The sequence below is a fragment of the Hoplias malabaricus genome, chromosome X2 (genome assembly GCF_029633855.1).
Source record: "Hoplias malabaricus isolate fHopMal1 chromosome X2, fHopMal1.hap1, whole genome shotgun sequence".
Lineage (NCBI taxonomy): Eukaryota > Metazoa > Chordata > Actinopteri > Characiformes > Erythrinidae > Hoplias > Hoplias malabaricus.
The window spans coordinates 22,850,438-22,869,747 of NC_089819.1; the positions used below are offsets into that span (position 1 = coordinate 22,850,438).

Sequence of the window (19,310 nt, forward strand, 5' to 3'; positions counted from 1 at the left end):
GTGTCGTTGCCACATAGCTCCAGTGTTTTAAAGAGTAAGAAGTGTTTTAAGGTGTGAAGTGTTTCAAAGTGGTTCATTGATATCCTTCATTTTAAACACGGGTGCTTTCCCAGATAGGGTTAAGCCTAGACCTAGACTATCCCCTCCTTTCAATGGAAAATTTCAATTCAGAATGCTGGGTAATCCAGGATTAGGCTTAATCTCTGTTTGAGAAACCACCCCACAAAATATAACATAAATTTATTTATTAATTCATTCATTGTCTGTAACCACTTATCAAATTCAGGATCGCGGTGGGTCCGGAGCCTACCCTAAATCTCTAGGCGCAAGGCAGGAACACACCCTGGAGGGGAAGGCCATCCTTCACAGGGCGACACACACACACACATTCACTCACACCTATGGACACTTTTGAGTCACCAATCCACCTACCAACGTGTTTTTGGACTGTGGGAGGAAACCGGAGCACCCGGAGGAAACCCATGCGGACACAGGGAGAACACACCACACTCCTCACAGACAGTCACCCGGAGGAAACCCACGCGGACACAGGGAGAACACACCACACTCCTCACAGACAGTCACCCGGAGGAAACCCACGCAGACACAAGGAGAACACACCACACTCCTCACAGACAGTCACCCGGAGCGGGACTTGAACCCACAACCTCCAGGTCCCTGGAGCTGTGTGACTGCGAAACTAACCTGCTGCACCACCACCCAATATAACATTCCCCATATTTAAAATATATATATTTATTTTTTACAGATTCCTGGTTCCTATTGCGTTCCAGCAGACAAATCGTCCTGTTCCAGTGGTCTACTCCCTCAACACTGAGTTCCAGCTGTGCAACAATGAGAAGGTCTTCATGATGGACCCAGCCACTGCAGACATGTCCATGGCTGAGATGGACTACAAAGGAGCTTTTTCCATGGGTAAAAACACTGGTTCTTGTTAAAACATGATCCAAATGTGAATTTCAGCTGACCAAATCTAGCCAGACCTTGGTGTTTACATTTAGCAGGTGGTTTTATCCAGAGCGACTTGCTTTGTCTGATCAGAGACTGCAATTATGGATCGGAATTATGGATTCAACTGGATCCATAATTCAAATATTCCATGGATTCAAATATGGAGTCTAAATACTGATTTTATGATACTGTGTGTGTGTGTGTGTACAGAGAGAGAGGGAGAAATTCATAGATATTTTTTGTTGTTGTTGTTGTTGTAGGCCAGACACTCTATGGCAGAGTGTTGTGGAACCCAGATCAGAATCTGAACTCAGCCTACAAGCTGCAGCTGGAGAAGGTGTATCTCTGCACCGGACGGGACGGCTATGTTCCCTTCTTCGACCCAACTGGCACCTTGTACAATGAGGGACCCCAGTATGGCTGCATTCAACCCAACAAACACCTCAAACACCGCTTCCTGCTGCTGGTTTGTCCTATCAAATGGAGTTGTTTAATCTGGTCTAATGGGTTGCTATTTCTTGGTTTTGATATGTGAGCTGTTTGTGAAGATTGTACTTGTTTGACTCATATTTCTCTGTGTGTGTGTGCGTGTGTGTGTGTGTGTGTGCATGTGTGTGTGTGTGTGTGTGTGCGTGTGTGTGTGTGTGTGTGTGTCATAATTGTTAGCTAATAATATCAGCAAAAAAAAGCCCCATGGCCTCCAGGACCACATCAGAACGATAACTTCTGACTTTACTTTTCTCTGTAGGATCGGAAGCAGCCGGATGTGTGTGATCGCTACTTTCATGATGTTCCATTTGAAGCCAGCTTTGCTTCAGACATCCCTGAGCTGCAGTCCATGACCAACATGCCTGGAGTGGATGGCTTCACCATTAAGGTCGATGCCCTCTATAAGGTCAGTGGATATAGATAGAGAGCCGGGTGATTACATGATACTCCAGCCCCGGCATTTCTCTACTGGCAAATGTGAGAGCTTTCAGAACCTGCCCTCGGGCGTTTGCCTCAGTCTTCTTGTCTGAAAAGTGGAGCCAGGCTGACTCCCTTCCATGTCCATAGGGAACTTGGCCATGGCTCAGCAATGCTTCTGTTTGTTTTCTTAAGAGTCATTGTGTTTGTGCTTCAAATTGAGAGCCGCAAGCAAACAGTCAACAGCCCAATAACGTGCAAGTGTCTCATAGCTTTGATGCTGAGGCACTGAGGGAGTTGGCTTCCTAACTTACTCTTATCACCAGAAGAATATAGTGAGTAAAAACTAGAGCTGTACTCTATCCCACATTCACTATCACTCTGTGTTTTATCCTACATTGCTCACTAGCAGCTTAACACAAATTTCACACGCAGAGCAAGCCCAGGTTTATGGGGAACTCATTCTATTTGATATGATTGGTTTTAAATATCCTAGCTGATGTCATGTCAATGATGGATTGACTACTAAGTAGCCTTCTGACCACACTACATGACATGGATACGAATGGACCACAAATACTGGATTAGTGTGATCTGGCTTTGGAGACTGTTGATTGGAGGAATGTGTTTGTTTTCACCAGGTGGAGGCAGGGCATCAGTGGTATCTCCAGGTGATCTACGTCATTGGGCCGGAGTCCATCTCTAGTCCCAGAATCCAGCGCTCCCTGACCTACCAGCTGAAGCGTGGCCGGCGCGACCTGGTGGACCGCTCTGGCCGGTTAACGCTTGACGAGTCTCTCATCTACGACAACGAGGGGGACCAGGTGAAGAACGGCACCAACATGAAGACGCTGAGGCTGGAGGTGGAGGCCTCAGCCACCTTTAACCCCCAGATGGGCGGATCAGTGGGCGGCGGCGTGGCTGCATTCATCCTCCTCCTGCTGGTCCTCCTGGCCTTCTGCCTGCTCTTCAGAAAGTGCCGGAAAAGTGCAGGGAAGAAGAGACCGTCCAAGGCAGCTGAAGAATACCCGCTGAACACCAAGGTGGAGGTGTGTCTGGAGCGTCTGGAAAAGAACCTCAACAGCAAGCACTGCACAGTGCGGAACGTCAACCTGCTCAACAAGAGTCCCGAGGCCTGCAAGGTCAACGGCGTCAAGGTCAAGCAGGTCAACCTGGAGGTCAAACTCCACAACAATCTGAACGATGGCACCGAGGTCTAAATGAAAAGCAAGAAAGAGAACTTAAATATTTAATACAAAATTAAAAGAGAAGCATATTTTCTATCGCTGTTTGTAATAATGCTATGAGATATTGTTAATGTATTTTTTTATGACCACGAGAGATAAAAAAGGGAAGTCTGTCAGCTATGCAGTGTACATCATTTCACAACTGAGCTACCTCAGGAAGTTATACAACTCGCCGTTTATCATCACGTTATCAAGCCCAGATCTCAGACCGTCCTGGTTTTTGCCGTTGCACATCTTGGAAATTTGTTTACGCCAATATGCCTTTTGTCATCATAGTCATGGTTTAGCAGTCGGTGGTAGCTCAGCCAATTTCTCACTTTGTTCGAATGGTTGATTAAGTTTATTTTGCTGCATACTTTGATGGAACCATCTCAGTAAAGCCACTATGAAAGTATTAAGCACAGGTTATGTGCCAACACTTTGAGCTGTAAATACCTTTATTAAGTGCAATTACACAATGACACTGTCGTCCCTCGTCCCTGGTTTTTAATGGAGGTGTTTGCCTGTTGCTTGATCACCATTGTGCCATGCTGATCTTTGTCAAGTGCGATTTTCTGAGTCTGAATCCAAATACAAAGCATTTGTTGCATAGTACAAACCATCAGTACATGGTTACAGTCCTGAAAAGCACTCCCATTTTTGACTCTTGACCGGTTAATTGACTACTGTAGTAGGTAGAGCACTGACTGCTTTTAAACACTGTAACAGAATTGCTTTAAGCTGTGTTCTCCTTGTTTTATACCATGTGTCTCTACTGTGCACCCTTGATTTTGGGTTTCTAAATGTTGTACTGTACATATAACCTCCATCAGTTTCCAATGACAATGTTTGACGAGAGATTCTCATTATATTATGTTGTGTTACGTATTATGTTACTCTCATATTATTGTACTACGTTCGGCACGTTGGAGGTGAAAAGTCTGATGTTTTCCAGTGTTGTGTTTAGACTCTGTTACGTACAGTAAGGTGCTCTTTTTTTTTCAAGAGAAACGCTGGGCTACAACTGCAGCCCTGAATCTCCCCAGCACAGCGCTGTGTGCGCAGTTTATTTTGGATTATTTCGAATCTATTTGTTGTCATTAACTTTATAACTTTTTTGTTTGTTTGTTTGTACAATTTTGCAGAATGCAGTGCCTAATGAATTATGGAGAGAACATAATTTTGGTGCTATCATTTTTGGGAAAATGATTGATGCTCTCGACGTGATGCCTGTACTATGTGCCTTTTTAGTAATAAAAAAGACATCTGTAAAATTTAGTCTCCTGTCCTACATCACAACACCTTGCTGCCACTGAAAGAGCCGGTCTCAGTGCCAAATCCACCAAACCAACAAAGTACCGTCCTAAGAGCATCCAGGCTGCTTTGCTCTCTCTCTCTCTCTCTCTCTCTCTCTCTCTCTAGTTTTCAGCGGAGCGTCACCTTCCAGTGGCAAACACAGCTGGATCACACTCATCTCCCACCTCCACCAGCAGAGGCTTTCTGCAGCCTTGGGTTCTCTACCAGAACATTTTAAACTCCACCAGTGCCACTTTACAGTCTCTTAGCGTTTAACTAGATCTGCAGCCATTTTAGTTTCTTTTGTCTTAGCTTTTAACTTGAGTGGACTCGGGTGGACTTGGGTGGATTTTAACTTGTACACAGATAGCAGATATATTTGGGCCTAATCTGGCACTTACAGCCCAGTTACAGCACTGCTAAATGTTGTGTGGGCCATTCCACAACAAACGTGGTATCTGGCCGATATAAGGTGGACTGCAGGCATAAGACATCTGCAGATGTAGGTCACATTTGGGCCAAACATGCATTGTTATCCGGGTTCCCAGTGGATCCTGGGAGGCTCTGGAATTACAACAGCGTTGATCAGGATGAAGTGGTTACAGGAGATCAATTAATTGACTGAACCTTTATTCGTTTATGCAGTTTACTTATGATGTTAGCACAGTGTTAATTGATCAGGTTTAAATTCCCAATGCTTGTTAGCTGTATTTACCTACTATAGGTTTGTTGCGGGCGGCATGGTGTCACAGCAGGTTAGTGTCGCTGTCACACAGCTCCAGGGACCTGGAGGTTGTGGGTTCGAGTCCCGCTCCGGGACTGTCTGTGAGGATTGTGGTGTGTTCTCCCTGTGTCTGTGTGGGTTTCCTCCGGGTGTCTGTCTGTGAGGAGTGTGGTGTGTTCTCCCTGTGTCTGCGTGGGTTTCCTCCGGGTGCTCTGGTTCATACCACAGTCCAAAAACACACATTGGTAGGTGGATTGGCCACTCAAAAGTGTCCGTAGGCGTGAGTGAATGTGTGTGTGTTGCCCTGTGACGGACTGGCGCCCCCTCCAGGGTGTATTCCCCGGAATGCGCCCAATGATTCCAGGTAGGCTCTGGACCCACCGTGATCCTGAACTGGATAAGGGTTACAGATAATGAATGAAGGATTGTTGCGAAATCAAAAAAAAAAATCAAACTCGACCCTTGCTCAATTCAGCAGTGGATGTTGAGGGAGGAGACAGCACTGTTTCTTCACTTTACTCAACCTGCCCCCCTGTTTCCTGCCAGTCTTAGTACTGAAGTACTAAGTAGTACATGAAGACCCCTGTTAAGCCATCACTCCTATTTCCCAAGAAGTAAAAATTAAAAGCAAACCCAGAGCGTCACATCTCTCGTTACTGCATGCGTGTTAGATAAGACTCAGCCAAGTCACAGAAGTCACTTTGTATTGAGGTAGAAGGTGGCCTGGAGGCACAGAGGGTCCTCATTAAGCCCAACACAATCACTGCTCACTTCCATTCACTCCTTCCTTTCCTGTCGACCTATATCTGTAGCTATTATCAGGCAGCTCTCACCATGTCTGCAGAAACATTCATAGCTTAACCTAAATCATGCTGTAGTGCAGTATACACTACATGCCCAGACGTTTAAAAGACCTTCCCTAGGACACTGTTTTGGCTTATGACACTTTGCCTGCCACCCTCTGCCCTGGATGTTTGTTTAAAGCCTAAGTGTTATTGCAAAAGTGTGGTAGAATGTCTTTTAGAGGCTGTGGAAATCTGGTTCCTATCAACACCACTATGAACAATTCTGATACATTTCTCAAGAGTCGAGTATTTTACATCAGATAACTCTGAAAACCCATGATTACACATCTACAATATATACGATATATTTTTTACATATTGGTGGAATATCCCTTCAAATGAACGCAGCATTTGGGAAACAGGACATCCCAGTAAACAAGGAACGTCCTTGGACGTTCTAAATAGGTCTAAAAGTAGTCTGTCCGTCAAGGACATATTTTAAACGTCAATGGACGTCCAAATTCCATCTTAATAAGTTAGTTAAGTGGTGACCAATCGATAACGTCCGTGGACGTCCAAAATGCGTTTTATACAAGTAATTTATTTCGGGACCAATTAATAACATCAATGGACGTCCAAAATACGTCTAATAGTCGTCTTTTCAATGTCTGTGTTTGGACGTCTTTTCAACTTTCATTTTCAACCTTAAGAGAACGTTGATTAGACGGCAGTCATTATGTTATTTCAACGTTGAATCAACGGCTAAATGTTTACTGGCATCCTACGTGTTGTAACAAATAATCCCCACCCAGCAGAGGGCGCTACTGCCTTTAGCTTCAGCACAACCAGCAGCAGCGCGAGATGAGCCTCACAGGGAGGTTGGGTTGGAGAGAAAAGACTGCAGACCTTATTGAAAATATCACGTGATCATTTCCCCTGTATTATGTAATACATGACTATGGAAAGTGAGCCCGAATCTGATCTGAATTTGTCCACAGGTGTGAGTGTGTAAGTGACAGGGTGTGTGTGTGAAATTGTCCACAGGTGTGAGTGTGTAAGTGACAGGGTGTGTGTGTGAAATTGTCCACAGGTGTGAGTGTGTGAGTGACAGGGTGAGTGTGTGAAATTGTCCACAGGTGTAAGTGACAGGGTGAGTGTGTGAAATTGTCCACAGGTGTGAGTGTGTGTGTGACTGGGTGAATGTGTGAAATTGTCTACAGGTGTAAGTGACAGGGTGAGTGTGTGAAATTGTCCACAGGTGTGAGTGTGTGTGTGACAGGGTAAATGTGTGAAATTGTCTACAGGTGTAAGTGACAGGGTGAGTGTGTGAAATTGTCCACAGTTGTGAGAGTGTGTGTGTGAAATTGTCCACAGGTGTGAGTGTGTGTGTGACTGGGTGAATGTGTGAAATTGTCTACAGGTGTAAGTGACAGGGTGAGTGTGTGAAATTGTCCACAGGTGTGAGTGTGTGTGTGACAGGGTAAATGTGTGAAATTGTCTACAGGTGTAAGTGACAGGGTGAGTGTGTGAAATTGTCCACAGTTGTGAGAGTGTGTGTGTGAAATTGTCCACAGGTGTGAGTGTGTGTGTGACTGGGTGAATGTGTGAAATTGTCTACAGGTGTAAGTGACAGAGTGAGTGTGTGAAATTGTCCAAAGTTCTGAGAGTGTGTGTGACAGGGTGTGTGTGTGAAATTGTCCACAGGTGTGAGTGTGTGTGTGGCTGGGTGAATGTGTGAAATTGTCCACAGGTGTAAGTGACAGAGTGAGTGTGTGAAATTGTCCACAGGTGTGAGTGTGTGTGTGGCTGGGTGAATGTGTGAAATTGTCTACAGGTGTAAGTGACAGGGTGAGTGTGTGAAATTGTCCACAGGTGTGAGTGTGTAAGTGACAGGGTGTGTGTGTGAAATTGTCCACAGGTGTGAGTGTGTGTGTGTGACTGGATGAATGTGTGAAATTGTCTACAGGTGTAAGTGACAGGGTGAGTGTGTGAAATTGTCCACAGTTGTGAGAGTGTGTGTGACAGGGTGTGTGTGTGAAATTGTCCACAGGTGTGAGTGTGTGTGTGACTGGGTGAATGTGTGAAATTGTCTACAGGTGTAAGTGACAGGGTGAGTGTGTGAAATTGTCCACAGGTGTGATCGGTGTGTGACTGGGTGAATGTGTGAAATTGTCTACAGGTGTAAGTGACAGGGTGAGTGTGTGAAATTGTCCACAGGTGTAAGTGACAGAGTGAGTGTGTGAAATTGTCCACAGTTGTGAGAGTGTGTGTGACAGGGTGTGTGTGTGAAATTGTCCACAGGTGTGAGTGTGTGTGTGGCTGGGTGAATGTGTGAAATTGTCTACAGGTGTAAGTGACAGGGTGAGTGTGTGAAATTGTCCACAGGTGTGAGTGTGTAAGTGACAGGGTGTGTGTGTGAAATTGTCCACAGGTGTGAGTGTGTGTGTGTGACTGGATGAATGTGTGAAATTGTCTACAGGTGTAAGTAACAGGGTGAGTGTGTGAAATTGTCCACAGTTGTGAGAGTGTGTGTGACAGGGTGTGTGTGTGAAATTGTCCACAGGTGTGAGTGTGTGTGTGACTGGGTGAATGTGTGAAAATGTCTACAGGTGTAAGTGACAGGGTGAGTGTGTGAAATTGTCCACAGGTGTGATCGGTGTGTGACTGGGTGAATGTGTGAAATTGTCTACAGGTGTAAGTGACAGGGTGAGTGTGTGAAATTGTCCACAGGTGTGAGTGTGTGTGTGTGACTGGGTGAATGTGTGAAATTGTCTACAGGTGTAAGTGACAGGGTGAGTGTGTGAAATTGTCCACAGTTGTGAGAGTGTGTGTGACAGGGTTTGTGTGTGAAATTGTCCACAGGTGTGAGTGTGTGTGTGACTGGGTGAATGTGTGAAATTGTCTACAGGTGTAAGTGACAGGGTGAGTGTGTGAAATTGTCCACAGTTGTGAGAGTGTGTGTGACAGGGTGTGTGTGTGAAATTGTCCACAGGTGTGAGTGTGTGTGTGTGACTGGGTGAATGTGTGAAATTGTCTACAGCTGTAAGTGACAGGGTGAGTGTGTGAAATTGTCCACAGGTGTGAGGGTGTGTGTGACAGGGTGTGTGTGTGAAATTGTCCACAGGTGTGAGTGTGTGTGTGACTGGGTGAATGTGTGAAATTGTCTACAGGTGTAAGTGACAGGGTGAGTGTGTGAAATTGTCCACAGGTGTGAGAGTGTGAGTGACAGGGTGAGTGTGTGAAATTGTCCACAGGTGTGAGGGTGTGTGTGACAGGGTGTGTGTGTGAAATTGTCCACAGGTGTGAGTGTGTGTGTGACTGGGTGAATGTGTGAAATTGTCTACAGGTGTAAGTGACAGGGTGAGTGTGTGAAATTGTCCACAGGTGTGAGAGTGTGAGTGACAGGGTGTGTGTGTGAAATTGTCCACAGGTGTGAGTGTGTGTGTGTGACTGGGTGAATGTGTCAAATTGTCTACAGGTGTAAGTGACAGGGTGAGTGTGTGAAATTGTCCACAGGTGTGAGTGTGTAAGTGACAGGGTGTGTGTGTGAAATTGTCCACAGGTGTGAGTGTGTGTGTGACTGGGTGAATGTGTGAAATTGTCTACAGGTGTAAGTGACAGGGTGAGTGTGTGAAATTGTCCACAGGTGTGAGAGTGTGAGTGACAGAGTGAGTGTGTGATATTGTCCACAGGTGTGAGTGACTACATGAGTGTGTGAAACTGTCCACAGGTGTGAGAGTGAGTTTGACAGTGTGAGTGTATGAGAGTGTAACTGACAGGGTGAGTGTGTGAATTTGTCCATAGCTTTGAGAGTATAAGTGACAAGGTTTGTGTGTAAAACGGTCCACAGGTGTGAGAGTATGAGTAACTAGGTGAGTGTGTGAGGGACTGGATGAGTTTGTGTGAGTGTCCACAAGTGTGCGTGTGTGAAGATGTCCACAGCTGTGAGAGGGTGAGTGTGTGAAATTATCCACTACTGTGAGTGTGAGTGACAAGTGAGTGTGTGAAACTGTCCGTGTGAGTGTGTGAGTGACTGGATGAGTTTTTGTGTCCCCACAGGTGTGAGTGTGTGACATTGTCCACAGGTGTGGCTGTGTGAGTGATTAGATGAGCGTGTGACAGGGTGAGTGTGTAAAACTGTCCACAGGTGTGGCTATGTGAGTGACTAGGTGAGTGTATAAAATTGTCCACAGCTGCGAGTGTGTGAGTGACAGGGTGAGTGTGTGAGTGACTAGCTGAGAGTGTGATGGACTGGTGCTCTGTCCAGGGTGTGTTCCTGCATTGTGACCAATGTAAGGTATAGGCTCTGGGCTCATGGTGATCCAGAGCAGTATGAAGCAGCCACAAGAAATGAATGAATGAAAGAATTAATGGGTAGAAAGGGTGTGGTGGAGTTGCTCACACTTTAACAATATCACCAAAGTGGGCATTTCAAAGAGGAGGCCCTTGTATTACAAACAAGTGGACACTTTAATAGGGGGCCTGTTTTTTCTTTTTTTTACAGTCGCCTTATCACTGGGTTATACAGCAGACTGTAATCAGCAGATAACAAGGGCTTAAGGCTATTACTGAAACTTTGATGTGCCGCTTTATTTGTCAGACGTTTATGAGAAGACTGACTGATATCGTACGTGTGAGAGTTACTTAGCGAGGATTCTTTATCTTTTATTCACTTCGGTGTCAGACGGAAACGCCCCCGTTCTGCCTCAACCAAACCGGGGAGAGCGAGATGGTCACCCTCGGCGTCCCATCACGGCGGAGCGCGGTACCAGCGCGTGCTCCTCACACCAATCATTTCCGCGGGAAGGCTCTCCTGAAACCGGAGGGTTTGGTTGTCAGACAGCTGCGGCGAGTGAATCGTGCACGAATCGACCTTTGGAACCGACTCCTCAGTATCTATGTGGATCTGAATCCCAAGCTCCACTGAATCTACCAGCCTTCAGATTTTACTCAGTAGTATAATCTTTTATAATGTAATAAAGACCTTTGATTATTTCTGTTTTTGTTTATGTTTTTGTAGTCTACTCACAATTTAGAGTAGGAATGTTCTAGATAAATAGTAGACCTAGAACTACCAGTGCAACCCTGAACATGATACTGGAGTGGTTGCAGAAAATTAATTAATGGACTGGGTAAAAAAAAAAACACTGGGTAGATGAAAACAAACGTCCTGTCCGAAAGACAGCACTACTGGGCTACAGACATGGGCGTGGCGTTGCTAAATTAGGCTGTGCCTATGGCTAAAAGCATTAAAGTCAATGAAATTATTTGGAATCTGGGGGTTTTTTGATGAACAAATGTTACAATGATTATCACTTTCTTTTCAGCCCGAGAGCTTTGATCTACACGAAACATTTGGACCTTTGGAGGAATTCCCCTTCGGGTGATCGAGACTGGATCATTGAATCAGAAGCTCAATGAGTCGGTTCTCTAAACTAATTCGAGCTTCTCTTCGCTCAGAGACAGGCGCTGGGCAACAACAGAAACCTCCCCCTTCTCTCCGCGGAGAGTCACGAGAGTTGGGAAGTTTTTTTTGGTTAAGGCGGAGTGAAGCGACTGGAGACTGCGGGGGGAGCTCGGTATGGTAGTAATTACAGAGTTCTGACGGAAAAGTCGAGTGCAGGTCCGGACTAAGTAACAGCTCCCGTGATTAGAGGCGTCCCTCCGGAGAGGACGGACGGACGGAGGAGCGAGGCGGCGTAGCGCGCTAGCTGAGCGGCTAACTGAGAAAAGGGGAAGTCGCGGGGGTGGTGTTTTCTTCCTTCACTCTCGGTGACTGGGAGTTTGTTGGCTTTGAGTTCAGGATTAATCGTCGCCAGCGGACCCACTCTTCCACCCACTCTGTGGCTTGTTGTGGGTGACGAAAACGGCGACCGTTACAGCAAGCAGCATAGGCGCCAACGGTTTTTAGCGAACACGTTATTCGTACGGACCCCGCGCTATTAGCTAGCTCTGTTAGCTGAACACAGCACTCATACTTCGGGCTTAGTTTTGCTAGCTGACTAGCTTTATTAGCCTACCGTACAGTCCAAACTGTAACAGAGTTGTTAACAGCTGCCTGTTAAATCGGAAGCGAAGCGTTTAGTCTCAAGGAGTTTGACGATACACGTCGGTTTCTGCGCTGTTTAACGTTATATGTTTCTAGTTTGCTAACACGGAATGTCAAACTGACCGACCGACGAACGTTAACTTCCCACAGAGTCAGTTTTGGGTCTGGTTGGATTTGTAGAACGGGAGGAGGAAATCTGAGAGACCACAATGGCACCGAAGTGACCGTTGTATCTCTCTCATCATGCGGGGCAAGAAAGCGGAGATGAGCAGCTAGAAGGTTTCCCAGTCGTGTGTGTGATTTGAAACGCTTCTGTACTTTTCGAGAAGGCAGAACCACAGGTTAAGGAAAGATGAAGAAGTTTTCGCGCATGCCGAAGTCAGAAAGTGGTGGATTAGGAGGGTCCTCCGGCTCTTGCTCCAGTGCTGGAGGCAGTAACTTCGTTGGCAGGGTATTTGCCATCGGAAGATACCAAGTCACAGTGGAGGAGCTTATAGCTGAAGGTATGAACAATACTAAGTAACATATGCAAAATAAAGTGTACATCAGATTGGCCCATCCGGGAACTTTGGCTTGCAACAGGTCCACGCCCCTTTTTTGGGGAAGACAGATGACACACTTGTCATATATTTTAATGTACAATAGCAACACAGAACAACAGTTCAGTTTGATCCATCTCCAGTCTTGTCTCGTCAGTGTCCCAGCATCGAGATAAGACTTTATTGACCCCCTTGGGGAAATTAACTTGTTACAGCACTAAGAAAAGACTGGAGGGAACAGACAGCTTCACACAAACATACACACTCATAAACATGCAACATGCGCACACAAAAACACACACTGTGTATTACTACACCAAAAGCAACAGCTACACGTGTATATACAGCAATAATTGCACAGAACAAAGCTATTGCATTTGGTTGTTATTGCACTTGAATAATGCTATTAAAATATGTAATTGTTATGTAAATCAAGATGGCTTAATAATCAAAGAATGCCCAGTTGTGTTCTACCCTGATATAAATATTTATTTTATTGAACGTCCAGGCATGCAGATTCCTGAAGAAATATTCTTATTTTGAATGTCAAAAGAATTAACTGAAATACAGTGGAACCTCTACTTACGAACTTGATCCGTTCCGTGACCCGGTTCGTAAGTGGAAAAGTTCATTTCTCGAGTCAATTTTCCCCATTTAAAATAATGGAAAAGCAATTAATGTGTTCCAGACCCCACCCCGAAAGTCACCCTTTTTGCACTGATATATGTTTACAACAATCTCAAATTAGTAAAAAAATACATGTAGCGTTACTAAAAATAAAAAAGAAATAAGTAATAAAAAGAAATAATAAAGTTTTAAGTGGTTACACATCGCTACCTTGAAGACATGACGACTGGCTGGAGGAGTAACACAGGCACTGGCTGTATGACGGGAGGTGGGTGGTGGGTGGAATAACGGAGAGTAGGTGGTGAATGTGGGGAGACGAAGCGTAGATACGGATTAACTTAGCACGAATATCGATGTCTGCTATTTACACTAATGCTAAATTGCTAAAGCTACAATTTGCTAATCTTAAAAGCTCGCTCAAGTCTGGGAGCGCTGGGAGACTCACCGATTGGGGTCAGTGGCCATTTCCAGCTGCCGGCTCGGGTTCGTTTCTAGAGTCATGGTTCGTTGGTGGAGGCAAAAAATATTCAAATGCCCGGTTCGTATCTTGGAAAGTTCGTTAGTAGAGGTGTTCATTAGTAGAGGTTCCACTGTATTACAGAATATTAAATTAAATATTTAAATTTTCTAACCCTTTCAATATCAATGAATTTACCTCTTACATGACATGAAAAGTCTTTCACCCACTTGTGTGTACAGGTTCTTATAGGTTACCTTATACCTTGGTGCCGTAACACTCCACAATAACATCAACAACGTAGCAACTCCTTGACCTGGTGGTGTTTATTTTTTTCCCATTTAGTTTGAGGTACAATTTGGAAACTGATTTTTGTTTTCTCTTTTGCTGCTGTTGTCTACACAGGACTCAAAAAGGGGCATGCTTGTGTGAGCCTACATTAGATTAAATATTGCAGATATGAGATTTGAGCAGCACTTTACATACATATACTCTTTAGAAAGCTTTTTTTCCCTATCACTCATACTGGTTTAGTGGTTTTTCATTAGGCACATAGCATGACAGCTATTTGAAAACCTATCATTGAGCAGACTTTAACATTTCTATGTTAGGATTAAAAAAAAGGAACTAATAGCCTCCTATCTCACACAAGTGAAGATACTGTAGTGCAATGAATCTTAAGCTTGTTGTAAAAATCAAAAGAATGTTTCAGTTTGAGTCACCAATTAGTATAGTTCTTTGTGAAGGACTAACCCTAACCTTGGCCTTGGACGTAACAGTATGTGGCCATCCTGTTGTTGCAGTCCTCAGCACGTCAGCATTAGGCTTAACACAAGCAAGCAGTCATCACGGGCCTCCAAAGACGCCTTTCTGTTGGCCCCTGTTTCCGCAAAAGGCTTTGGACGATGCGAGATGTACACAACCCTTGAGATTCCTCAGTTGTCATTGGAAGTTTGCTTTAACAGTGAAGAATATAAAGCACTCTTGAGAGTCTGAAGCTTCCTGACATCAAAGCTGAGAGGGAGTTGTGTGAACAGATTTAAAAGAGTATGTTAGGCCACAATTTGCCCTGGCCCATTAAGTGATGTATTAGCTGTAAACTGTTTTTGTTACTCATTATTCTTACATATATTTTTGTGATGGGTGTTTATTTATGGGACAGTTTATTTTCATAAGACAACAAGGCTTGCAATGTATTGCTCATATGACAGCTTTGCAAAGTACCTTTAATGTTCTGATGTATTCCATTGAGATTTTTCACAGTTTTTAATGAAATCCCTTGGGCTAAACACTTGCTTGTGATCACTTAGCTATCCTGTTGGGGCACAGATGCTCCTTGGTTTTTTTTTTTTTTTTTTTTTTTTGTTGCTTTGGTTAACCTTTCATTGAAATCCAGACCATGCTCTGATCCAATCTGGTCTTGTGTTTTGTGCAATCCAAGAAGAAGCACTTCCCTTCTGAGAAATAATGTGTCATGATTCTTTTTGCATGTGTTTCCAGCAAATGGGCCTCTGTAGCACGGATCTTGCTGACCAGACAAAATGACATAACGTTGGTGCCGGTGCAGAACTTAAGTTGCACAACCAACTGTGCATTTTGGACAGTGCATTAAGGAGTTCCCCTTTCTTATATCTTAACTTTTTCAGCATCCAAGGAAGTTTGAGATAAACATCTGTTAGAATATAGATTATTTGTTCATTGCTGGCTAACCTAGCATGACAGGTTGACTTCTATGTTGTTGAGCCTTGTCAACAAACGTAGCATTTAGTGATGTCAGCATAGAAGCACCTGTATTTAGTGACTCGAATGTTTAACTTCTAGCCTTTAATTAAATACTATAATCACACAGCTCCAGGGGCCTGGAGGTTGTGGGTTCGATTCCCGCTCCGGGTGACTATCTGTGAGGAGTGTGGTGTGCACTCCCTGTGTCTGTGTGGGTTTCCTCTGGGAGCTCTGGTTTCCTCCCACAGTCCAAAAACACACATTGGTAGGTGGATTGGTGACTCCAAAGTGTCTGTAGGTGTGAGTGAATGTGTGTGTGTGTCTGTGTTGTCCTGTGAAGGACTGGCGCCCCCTCCAGGGTGTATTCCCCGCCTTGCGCCCATTTCTTCCAGGTAGGCTCTGGACCAACCGTGACCCTGAATTGGATAAGCGGTTACAGATAATGAATGAATGAATAATTTACTTTGTTTGATTTCATTAAACAAAATATTTTAAGGCTTGCATTTGGAGCGTACAATTGTCCAAAATTAATTCTTCATTATATTTTTTGTACTGTAATACCATGGAGTGGTAATACACTGTGAACATTATATCTGTGTTTACAGTCTAGCTCTGGTAGTCAGTTGGAAGCAAGTTACGGAAGTCACAGTAACCTTTGGTGATTAATGCACTTATTTGTAAATGGACGGTCTGGTAATTCGACTCCATAGCCTTGCCAAGGCAGCAATGGAAAAGCACATCTACATTATCTGCATGCCACACTGGAGATGAATGGGTGGATTGTGGACTTCTTTGTTGTCTTGTTCCAGCACCCTGTAAAAGAATGTTGGTACGATGCAGCACGCAGTCCCGTGATGGAGGTCACTTTCTTTGTGTTTGCTCATTGAGCCTGACTGTTTTTGCCTCTCTTCATGACTGTCGGCCCCCTCTGTGTTATTCGTAACAAATTATTTCAACCAATTCATCAGAGAAGAGGGGAGAGAGGGAGTTGGCAGAGTGTGGGATGGCATTTGGATGAGAGACTGTAGATAAGAGGGGGAAATGTTTGCCACCGTTTGTCCTCTCTACAGTGGCCTCTCTCAGAGCCCCTCTGTTTGAGAGCAACGTAATGAAGCAATTAGGACTTTTGAGTAATTTAGAGCTTTAGCAGAAATAATGACAACCTCAGGGTTACACCTTTTTGTTAATGTCAGTCAGATGTTGGTTCAGTATACACATCCCATACTCTTATATTCTTGTGTTGATGTGGTTTTGTGTATTCTTGTGTTGATGTGGTGAACTTTTTCTGTCAAGAATTATCGTCTCACCATGAGGAGATATTGGGAAATTGTTGCCTCAGTGCGGTCGTATACTGTAGTAAGCTGCCTCTCTGTTTCAGGGTATTATGCAATGAGTAGGGTAGGCCTAATAATGCTAGTGTGTGGAGTCAAGATGTGCACACACAAACATGTTTGTGTCTGTATTTTGCTGTTGTCAAAGTGATGAAGTAGTAGGTCATTTTGGTCAGTGGTAAACTCAGCATTTGGGAGGATATTGCAGCATTGTTAAACTGACCTTGAATGAGCTCAAAGCGGAGGTGTCTCTCAGCTCACTGGGCATGTGCTGGAGGAATGTCAACGCTGACGAGCTCAAAGTTATTCTGATTTCCTCATCTTTCTACAAACGGGTCGCTCTGCTCTGGGTGGTTTGAGTCCAAGTGATGAGAGTGTGTGAACATGTGAGGAATATTTCAGTGATTCAGTAGCTCATCACTTCACTTCTTTCCGTTCTGGGGCCAGATTCACAAAACTGTCTAAGAAAATTACATCAGAAGTATTTAAAAATAAAAGTGTGTTTTTAGTTTAGAAGTTTAAAAAACTCCTGTGCAACCAGGTGTACGCAAGTAACATTTTACTGAATGTTTATTTACAGTAATGTATCAATTGGTGTGAATTTTTAAGTACAGTGCAGGGTTAACACCATAGAAACAGTAATTATTAAACTGATAAATGTAGATTGTAGGATGACATTCTGAAATATTGCAGTCTTAAGATGAGTCTGAAGCTATCATTACGTTTATATATTTAATAATTTTTTTAGAAGTTTTAAAGTATTGATCAGAAACATGTTTTCTTAAGAATGAAGTTAAAAATAAATGCACATCTCAGAAGACTTTTTCTCATAAGATAGTTTTGCGAATCTGTCTCCAGAACATCTGTTAATATAATGTCTTTTTTCCAAACTGATCAGGGGGTTGTTTTCAGTGTGTTTTTTGCGTATCTTATGCAATCATGTTCTAAAACAGCATCTGGTTCAGAGTACTGTTTGCACACCTGGCACATTACTCACAGAGGCTTGTGAGAGATAGGAGTCACGGCTTTAGAGCTAAATGATATTACCCTAGTAAATATTACAAAGTAGTTTACAAAATATGCACGTAACAAGTTCTCATTTAAAAATAATAATAATATTAATAACAATAAAAAATGTCTGATAATTGTCTGGGTGACGTGTGATGTACTGTGACCAGTTGAGCAGTTTAATTATTGTAGATTTGTAGATTAGTGTTTAACTTTTTAAATTGTGTAATGCACTCCGTTAAGTCCCAGAGATTTAAAGAGAATTAAAAGTATTATAGCTTAGTAACTGAATTCATTGGATAAATACGCTTAATTGTATTAACTCTAGGAGCTCACTCTGAGGTTAATGCTATTTTCTGTCGAGCAAGTCCTGCCTCTGCACTTGCACTGTGTGACTGCTCATAAAATTTTCTTACGCAATTTTTTTTTTTTAAACACTCATAGGCAGGGTATCTAACATAGCGTAGCCCATTTAACATAGCAGCCCTAATTTCCTTTGTCCAATCTAATTTGTGACATGCTGAATGAGGTTAGGGAAGATGTATTTATTTATTTGACATATTTGGAAGCAGGTTGAGCTCTCCTTTTGCTTCTTGAAAGGCAAATATGATACAATTTCATTATCAATAAATATACATAAAACACATGTTGTATATCCTCCAACCGCCTAAGAACAAGGAATTAACCTGGTCAGCTTAAAGTGCAGTATTCAGGGCTGACCTGCAGCTCCTACATCCTGACGGCATCATTCTGTTTGCCTAACATAAGTAGTTTTTTAACGAGTTGCATTTAATGTTCTTTGTACCTTAAAGCTGACCTGCTTCTTAACCATGGATATATCATGTCACAAATCAAGTTCCGTATATTCAGAATTTCTTTCAAAAACAGGTATGCAACAGCCTGTTCATTGGGCAGTTTTATTTATCTGCCAAAGAATATTCTTGGCTGATACATCCTTAATTTGATAAAGAACACAGAAGCTTATTCAATATAAAAACATCATTCAAAATTTGCTTATTATTTAACTACTACATAGTTAACGTTGGGCGACACAGTGCCGCAGCAGGTTAGTGTCGCAGTTGTGAGTTTGATTCCCGCTCCGTGTGACGGTCTGTGAGGAGTGTGGTGTGTTCTCCCCGTGTCCGCGTGGGTTTACTCCGGGTGCTCCGGTTTCCTCCCACAGTCCAAAAACACACGTTGGTAGGTGAATTGTGAGTGTGTGTTGCCCTGTGAAGGACTGGCGCCCCCTCCAGGGTGTATTCATGCCTTGCACCCAATGATTGCAGGTAGGCTCTGGACCCACCGCGACCCTGAACTGGAAAAGGGTTACAGATAATGAATGAATAGTTGATGTTTATTAGGAAATAATTTTTTATTTAAACATTTGTGTGTAATAAAATACTTTTTTGTATGTTATTTTAATGAATGCAACTAGTTAAATGGACTCCATAGCACCATGTCTAAACTTTTATCTCTAACCTTTGAATTCTTCCTAATATATCACACACGAAGCAGAGAGATTGGATGGCTTTTAAATTTTTTTTTAAAGATAGATTAAAAGATTTTGGAAAGAAAAGCTGAGGATAATTATAATTCATGTATATTAAGCTGTCTGCCCTTTTAGACAGGCCTCCCTGTGTTTTTAGATGTTCATCCCTTGCTATAGGT

At 43.4% G+C, this 19,310-nt stretch overlaps 2 protein-coding genes across 2 annotated transcripts in view; both read left to right on the forward strand.

Moving 5' to 3' along the window:
• Positions 1-4,342, forward strand: part of LOC136677369 (extracellular matrix organizing protein FRAS1-like) — a 177,743-nt gene extending 173,401 nt beyond the window's left edge. Inside the window, exons 68-71 of the mRNA XM_066654892.1 lie at positions 770-936; positions 1,233-1,438; positions 1,721-1,867; positions 2,520-4,342. Of these exons, the coding sequence (XP_066510989.1) occupies positions 770-936; positions 1,233-1,438; positions 1,721-1,867; positions 2,520-3,098 (1,099 nt within the window). The 3' untranslated portion in view covers positions 3,099-4,342. The remainder of the gene's footprint in view (positions 1-769; positions 937-1,232; positions 1,439-1,720; positions 1,868-2,519) is intronic.
• A 7,010-nt stretch (positions 4,343-11,352) lies between these two features.
• Positions 11,353-19,310, forward strand: part of LOC136677228 (BMP-2-inducible protein kinase-like) — a 39,259-nt gene continuing 31,301 nt past the window's right edge. The window contains exon 1 of the mRNA XM_066654699.1: positions 11,353-12,461. Coding sequence (XP_066510796.1) covers positions 12,311-12,461 — 151 coding nt within the window. The 5' untranslated portion in view covers positions 11,353-12,310. The remainder of the gene's footprint in view (positions 12,462-19,310) is intronic.